At 41.2% G+C, this 8,455-nt stretch overlaps 1 protein-coding gene across 4 annotated transcripts; it reads right to left on the bottom strand.

Moving 5' to 3' along the window:
• Positions 1 to 945: 945 nt before the first annotated feature.
• Positions 946 to 6,062, bottom strand: LOC124379207. Of its 4 annotated transcripts, none has more exons than XM_046839384.1 (6): positions 5,975 to 6,062; positions 5,793 to 5,860; positions 5,482 to 5,715; positions 2,241 to 4,278; positions 1,293 to 1,359; positions 946 to 1,172 (listed from the first exon to the last, which is right to left on the bottom strand). In XM_046839384.1, the coding sequence occupies exons 1-6, from the start codon at positions 5,984 to 5,986 to the stop codon at positions 1,057 to 1,059; spliced, it is 2,535 nt and encodes an 844-aa protein (XP_046695340.1). In that variant the 5' UTR covers positions 5,987 to 6,062; the 3' UTR covers positions 946 to 1,056. The 4 variants fall into 4 exon arrangements, with proteins under 4 accessions (XP_046695340.1, XP_046695343.1, XP_046695342.1 ...); XM_046839387.1 differs by having other exon boundaries at positions 5,561 to 5,715; positions 5,975 to 5,995; XM_046839386.1 differs by having other exon boundaries at positions 5,561 to 5,715; positions 5,793 to 6,062.
• Positions 6,063 to 8,455: the final 2,393 nt, after the last annotated feature.

Below are 8,455 nucleotides of genomic sequence, written 5' to 3'. Positions count from 1 at the left end.
CTAGTTCTGTAACATGCCAACAGATGGCAGCACAGGGCTGCACACACAGTCACAGGGAGCACTGACCTTCCTAAGTCAGTGTGCCAAAAGACATCGTCCTGTGTACATCGGGAACATTTTGACACCACCTCTAAAACTGATATTTTAGTTTCTCCTGTTTGATACATTTGCGAACATTTCCAGAATTCTGTTTTTACTTTGTCATTATGATGTACTGAGTGTAGATTCAGGCTGCAACATAACAAAATTAAAAACAGTGAAGGCGGTCTGAGTACCGTAATTTCTGGACTATAATGCGCACCCATATATGAAGACTGAATTTGACAAAGAATTTTATTTTAAACATAAATAAGCCGCACCTGTCTATAAGCCTGTCTACACTGAAACTAAGACTAATTAAACTAAAGACAGTGTCTGTTACACGGTGTAACGGGTGAAATATGTTGCGCTTCCTTTAAGAGCATAGCGGTATTTTGGGAATTATTTTCTGATGCTCATTTCTACGTTTTTTTGACTAACCCGTAACGCTGTTGCCAAGAAAAATAAAAAAGCACGAGTTTTGGAAACCTGTCTGTGTTTATATGATTTCTGTTGTAACTGGAGTTAGCGAGCTCTCCCTTCACCCAGACTCAACGCGTTACAACGGCTTGTATCTAAACAGTAGCCGACCAAGAAAGTCATTGTTCACTGTCTTCCTCCTTCCTTTCACAACTATTTCTCTCGGGAGTTTATCTTTTGGCATCGTCGTGCGTTTAAAAATCTCCACCGGTGAAAGTTTTTTCTCCCGATGCCGTGCAGCTCAGAACACAGGTGAGGTGCGTTTTTTCATTTCCGTTTGGAAATTTCATTGGTCTAATGTTCAGTTCTTCAGGTTCAGTTTTTTGGCTTGAAGTTTGTGAAACCGGGAAAAACCCAGGAAAAATTCATAAATAAGCCGCTTTGTCGCGGGGTTCAAAACGTGGGAAAAAAATGTAGCAGCTTATAGTCCGAAAAATACGGTATTTTCTGAAAGCGTCTTATAGTCAACATGTAGTGCGAAGAGAAGTCATGCGGCGCTCAGGAGGTGGCGTCTCGCATTCTGCCACATAACTCCTTTCTCATGGTGCTGGAGAACGATGTAAACTTCCGCCGCAGAAAACCTCCAAATGTCTCTCGTATGGAAGTATCGCACCCTGCAAAGTGTTTTAGTCGTTATTATTTGTAGACATGTAACATGCATTACTGTGATCTTAATTACCGAGCGTTAACCCGAGACATATTTTTACAAAATTTTAACAAAATTAGGAAATTACAGAGTTCATCCTCGTGGTGGGTTTCATGATGACCAGGTAGGTCACTCCTTTTTTCTGATTTTTTACCCTAAAAAAAAACACAAACATTTTTTTTTTTAAATATAACTTTGATTTTCCTCATACCACAGCAGCAGTAATAGTTTCAGCAGTAGTAGATTCTGATTGGTCAGATGGTGTTTAATCCGTACTGTAGTTAAGGAGGTGCTTATATAACATTTATGCAAGGAGTCTCCAATGTCAGCACTTTGAAAGTCTGAGGTAAAGCTAGAATTTCAATTTCTCAACCTCTACAGGACTAGGGTTGCAAAAGAGCGGAAAATTTCGGGAAACTTCATCTGGGGAATTTTTGAAATATTCCAAGTTGGAAACTTACCAGAAATGCATGGAAATGTACAGGAATTTATGGGAATTAAATAAAAATCTGGTGAAATTTATATAAAATGTATCATATACAAACAGAAATATGCATAAACTGACAAACTAATACAAGTTTTAAAAATGACATTTTTGACTTCTGACAAATTGATATAATGCATGTAATTTAAACGAATACTCGAAAAGATTGACTTTTTGATGTACGTTATGGAGGAATGTACAGTGCAGGTAGGGGGCGTGGCCTCAGTAGCCCTGCAGTAAGTGTGCCGTGTGCATGTGACTGATGAATGTACAGGGAAGAAATTAAACTGAAATTGCATCAAATCTGGTTGTTTTAACTAAAATTATTTGTAATTACTTAATCACGTTAATTCCCATATATTCCATGGCAAGTTTCCGGTCTTGAAAATTCTTGGAATTTTGCAACCCTAGACAAAACAGAGCAGGTTATAATCTCTCGTTCAGATTAATTAAACAAACAAACAAACAAACAAATGAATAAACGCTTAAGATTGCTGTGGTATAAGAGGAATAATGATGAGTTTGAGTGAGGGAGTAAAATGGCTTCCATACCTCTTGAGAATCGCTGCTCCGGGAAGCTTTTCTCCTAAAAGTGAAGCGTATCCTCCTTTTTTTCTTGTTGTTCTCCTCTGGGTTTGGAATAGTGGTGCTGGAGACCTCTTCATCAGGTCCACACTGTTGGGTGCTTATGACTGAATTGTTGGTGGGATCCACGAAATGTGCGAGACTGTTCGTCAGTTCTCCGATCGCCTTGTCAATGTCTTTTTCAGCATCAGTCTGAACAACCATCTGTAGAATGTCAGCGCTGGATAAAAGAGAAACGGTATGTTTGATGAACTCCGGAACGAAGATGTGGAGTAGCTTGGAAATAGCAGGATTCCCATCACGTGAACACGCCGCCATCGAAACCGACTCGGAGATCCTGCTCTTGATTTCTGACGACGCGGTCGGGTTGCTCAGAATAGCGAGGATGGTGTTTTTGATATCGTGCTCAGGATGCTGCTGCGTGATGGATTTCCGAGATAACATGGTCTTCAGCTTGTTTATAACTGAGTGCTCGTTTCGACACTGAATTTGAGCGAATCCTAGAGAAAAACTTTCGTAACTGTTATTTTTCTCAAAGGTCCCATCTTTTCTGATCAAGTTTTCAGTGAAGGAGTCAAAGTTTGCGACGGAGCCTAACTTCTCCGCTTCGTCAATTGTGGAGAAAACGTTTTTGATCTTTTTTCTCATGTCCGCAAAAAGTCGGAAAGGATCGAACAGGTCTGAGTAATCAAAAGCGCTTTTGCTTGTCACTTTTGCCGATTCTGTTTCGCTCCGCCGCTTCCACCGAGTTATTAAACACTCCTCAAGGTCTCTGGAAAAGGATTTTGTAATTTCCGACGCTGCGCAATCCAAATATTTAATCAGGTCCTGTGAGAGTCTTTTGAGCGGCGCGTCTGAAGAGCACAAAGTAAATTTCTTGATTTTTTTCCCAGCACGGAGCAACTGCACTTTTCTCACCAGGAGTTTGCATATAAATTGAGTGCACGTGGCCTGGAATTTCTCGGACGTCAGACTCTGGACTTGCCAGCTGTAAACGGTCAGAATGAGCTGGATCACTTCGGCCGTGCACGTGTCGAGTCTGAGCTGTTCCTTGTCGCATACAGAGCTCAGGCATTCACAGAGTTTTATGACGTTCATCACACCTGGATGCTCTGAGGAACGCTGTGCTGAGGAAGCATCGCCGCTTCCTGGCTTGGGAGCGACGCTGACCGCTGTCTTACGCGTATTGAGTCGTGACGATTTTGTACGAGGTGCTTCTTCTGCCAACGTTTCCATTTCGATGCTACAGAGGAGCATGCACACCTCCTTCTGGACGAATATAAAGTCTCTCATGGCGATCGGAAAATGCTTCCTCGCCAAGAGGGAATTCGGCGCGATATAAGGTGGGGGGGTAAACGGTGGATCTTTTTCTAGACTTCTTAAAAACGTGCGCGCAATTAAGCTCGCCGACGTCCACACGCTGACAGACGATACCGTTTTTGTCATCTCGTCTATGGAGCCAACGCTGAAGGAATTGTTGGAGGGTGGTGATCCTGCAGAAGCAATTATTTGGCCTGCTTCAGTGAGGATTTTGTAAACAGCTTGCACTGCCATGTTGATCGTCTCCTCGCTGAAAATCCTCTTTCTGTTCTCATCCGAGACCGCGTTCTTCTTGCACCTATACAAGGCCGCAGTCCTCCTGCTCCTTTCCGAGCCTGTGTTCTTCTCCTCGTTGCTGTCTTCCTCGGAGAAGTGCTGAATTGTACTCACGATGCTGCATATCACTTTATAACACGATGCACTTGTCATATCCATTGGAAGTGTGTGGAAAACCTCCGGACAGCAAATTCGTATTAATTCCTTGACGATGGTGCGTGTGGATGAAGCTGTAAGAACACGGATCAGGGAATCGGTACTTTCCCCCAAAAGATCTTTCATCTCCAAATGGTTAGCTGGAGCTCTCACGGAGCTGAACTTTAGCATGGTCTGTTTCATCGCTTCTTTGCTGTGGCTTACGATTCCTTCGATCACGCTGCAGATGGAGTCGCACAGGTCTTCGGGTGATCTGGGGGAAAAATAAACAAACGATAGCATGATGAAGGAGAACAGATTTATTATCACTTCTGGAAACCTGCTCATTGTAGCACTTTAGCCAGAATTACACCTCGTAATGACACACGGGTGACGATGAAGCACAGTCATGTGTAAGTTAGGGATGTGCATCTCCATCACCGAGGCCAAAGCGATTCGCATCTTGGACGCTTAGCCAACGATATGATAAACTAAAGATACATATAAAGCAGATACCTTTGCGATGCGATACGATTCTCCCCTTTTACGGTTTTGATTCCAGAAAGTTCCAGAAACTTTTTATTCTTTGGTTTAGACAGACAATAAATCATCAATTTACTTAAGTGCCTTCTGACTTCTAACGCATTACCCTGTCACAACACGTCTCTGTAGTTCTGTCTGCAGGAAGTTACAGCTCTACCTCTGCCATGTTAATCTGTATTCTACATGACTCTCAAGACACGCTTTGCTCTCAGTAGTGTTGTCTTCTTTTTCTTCTTCTTTTGGCTTCTCCCATTAGGGGGCACCACAGCGGATCCTCCGTCTCCATACCCCCTGTCCTCTACATCTGCCTCTTTCACACCAACTACCTGCATGTCTTCCCTCACCACATCCATAAACCTCCTCCTTGGTCTTCTTCATTTCCTCCTTCCTGGTGTCTCCATCCTCAGCATTCTCCTACTGATACACCCTATGTCCCTCCTCTGCACATGTCCAAACCATCTCAATCTCGCCTCCCTCACCTTGTCTCCAAAACGTCCTACATGCCCTGTCCCTCTAATAAACTCATTTCTAATCCTGTCCATCGTCGTCACTCCCAACAAACATCTCAACATCTTCAGCTCTGCTACCTCCAGCTCCACCTTCTGTCTTTTACTCAATGCCACTGTCTCTAATCCATACAACATCTCAGGTCTCACCACAGTCCTATAAACTTTCCCTTTCACTCTCACAGATACTCTTCTATCACATGTCTCCGTATTGTTGTGATTCGTCATATTCACATAGCAGCAGCAGTTCTGAGAGAACGCGCTCGAGAAACGAGGAGAAATCAATCTACTTCAGATATTGGAAACAAATTATTGGTCAATTTCTAAATAATAAAAGTATAGCGGATTTACTAATTGTTATATATGAATAAATGTAGACTAAAAGACACAAATGTCACAAATTAAAAGGATCATCACCACACACACACTTCAGTTGTGACTCGAGGACTTTCCTTGGAGTCGCGTTGTGTCCCTGTGTGGAGTTTTCTTGTAGCTTCGTGTACGCACGGAGAGCCTGCTGTATTCCCACGAAGTCGATGAGCATCGGCAGGATGCACCAGACGACCTGAGTCGACACGAACTTCACGATGGACGAGCACAGAATCACCAACTCCAGCTTTGTGTACTGGAATGAAATGTCTTTCTTTACGCCGTCCCATTCTCTGGAATGAAGAAGGTCGCAGGTTGGAAGGATTCGGTGGATAAAAACACAAAAAATACAGCACACAAACAGACTTACTCATCACTGAGACCAAACACGAGATCTCGAATGTCTGTGAAGAACTTCACTGTCCTTTCGTTGGTCACCTGGAAAGAATAGAACACATAGAGGTTTGCTGAAGGAGATGAGAAGATTAGATACACAACAATACACACGTTTCAGCCTCAGCATGCGTCCGAGCTGAAAACATGAACCCTTGCCTTTGAACGCATGCGTGTGAGTTTAATGGTTGATCTCGGTAGTGTCGATGAAGATGGGCTTCTACAGTCTCCATTCTCACTGAGCTTTAATATTCTGGAAGCCACAAAAAGATACAGTGCTGTGAAAAAGTATTTGCACCTTTCCTTGGATATTACTCAAACAAATTATTCAGATCAGGAAAATGTTTCTTTTACACAAAGAATATCCAAAATGCAGTTTTTAAATGATTTTGTTTTTGTGGTGCCTATACCTGCCTGGCCCTGTGTGAAAAAGTAATGGCCCTCTAAACCTACTAATACATTACTAGTTGTGTGGAGGCAACAACTGACAACTTTCACTGGAGTCTTTCGCTTCTCTGTGGAGGAATTTCACATCAATCTTCTTTACATAATTGTTTTGGTTCAGCCACATTGGAGGATTTTCGAGCATGAACGACATTTTCAAGGTCATGCCACAGCATCTCAATTGGATTTTAAGTCCAGACTTTATAACTGCAGAGCAGACCCGGACCACTACCATGTTTCACTGTTGGTGTGATATTTTATTTATAAAATGCTGTTAGTTTTATGCTAAATGTAATTAGACGCACTCGTACAGAAAACTTTTGTCTCATCTATAGAACACCGGAGGCCGTGCATTTTATATATATATACACAGGTGCATCTTAATAAATTAGAAAATCATGGAAAAGTTTATTTATTTCAGTAATTCAAAACTTAAATTGTGAAACTCGTGTATTAAATAAATTCAGTGCACACAGTAGTTTAAGTCTTTTGTTCTTTTGATGATGAGATATATATATAGAAAAATATATAATGCTTGGCGTTTTAGGACTTCGGTACTCATCAGTCCATAGAAGATTTTATAAGACATTGAGGTGGACCTGCTGATGTGTTCCAGATGGTTGTCCAGCTGTACAACCCGAGGGAGTTTTGGACGTCTTTCTTCCCTTAATAATAAAATCATCATCTAAAAACTGCATTTTGTTTTTACTCTGGATCTTAGTTACATTTTTATAATGTACAAAACATCATAATATTACACAGTGACCATTATGCGGAAAAAAAACCCATGATAAATAAATAAATACTTTTGCTCATAATTGAGTTTCAGACTTTAAGAGTGCATGTCTGAGGCTCACACTAACTCTAATGAGCTTTAAAGGGATTGTGTTTCTCCAATTCTACCCTTCATCAGTGTTATTACACGTGTTGAAGCAGCACAGAGCGTCCACTTTATTAGGAACACCAGCACATTTGTGGAACTATCAGTCCATTAATACACTGTAGAAGCGCCACAATGTTTAAAATCGTATAGAAAAAGGTCAGAAAAAGGTGCTTTATTTCATGTCAAAATCCCACCCCCCTGGGTAAAGAAAATGCGGGATTTTAAGAAGTTTTATGGCCAGAGACAGAAAACTGAACTTACGCCATGCTCGGTTAACTAGAATATGAAATTCGACGCGTCAAACACGCGGGTATATATGGGCGTATTAGTTGCCATGGCAACCACAACATTAAATGATGTCAGTGTAAAAGTTTTCAAATTTGCTTTGCTTTTTTTTGCAAGGTATAATTATCTCACATTTTCAAATCTATACGGTTATTAAATTAATAAATGAACAGTAAATAGAAAAGGCGTCACCTGGAGGTTGTCGTGTATTTTTTTGCCACCAGATGGCGCGCCGAGACTTTTAATCAAATCTCCCTGACCGGAAGCGGAAATATAAAAATGGCGACATTTTGAGGGCAAAATATTTTTATAATCAGGATCGTGAACTGCAATTTTTTTTATAAACATATAAGATATATTTTTAAAAGTCTTCATTTTGCTGAATGTGATTTATAAAAGTCTTTCAGCTCAGTCCAATCAAATGTCCATCAAATGGACCCATTATTTCTCCCTAATTCAATCTGTACATATATAAATTATCACAATTAAATTTTATTTTAATCTCAATAAAATCTCAATGAATCTCATTAATTCTTTAAGAAGTTTGTTTTTTAAAATACATTTCTTCTTAAATCTTCTTCTTTCGGCTACTCCATACCCCCCTGTCCTCTACATCTGCCTTAGACCAACTACCTGCATGTCTTCCCTCACCACATCCATAAACCTCCTCCTTGACCTTCCTCTTTTCCTCCTTCCTCCATCCTCAGCATTCTCCTACTGATATACCCCATGTCCCTCCTTTGCACATGTCCAAACCATCTCAATCTCACCTGCCTCACCTTCCTACGTCCTACATGAGCTGTCCCTCTAATAAACTCATTTCTAATCCTGTCCATCATCATCACTCCCAAATGAACATCTCAACATCTTCAGCTCTGCTACCTCCAGCGCCACCTCCTGTCTTTTACTCAATGCCACTGTGTCCATAAACATTTGCAAAAGAAATGCAGAATAAGTCTTTATTAGACTTTGTTTAGGCCACGCCCCTTACCTGAGAGTGACACCATGTTCCACTGGTAGCTATAAGT

This window comes from Silurus meridionalis, chromosome 25 (genome assembly GCF_014805685.1).
Source record: "Silurus meridionalis isolate SWU-2019-XX chromosome 25, ASM1480568v1, whole genome shotgun sequence".
In the NCBI taxonomy this organism is placed as follows: Eukaryota; Metazoa; Chordata; class Actinopteri; order Siluriformes; family Siluridae; genus Silurus; species Silurus meridionalis.
The sequence above is the reverse complement of the archived record's forward strand: the minus strand, read 5'-3'. Positions and strand labels throughout refer to the sequence as shown.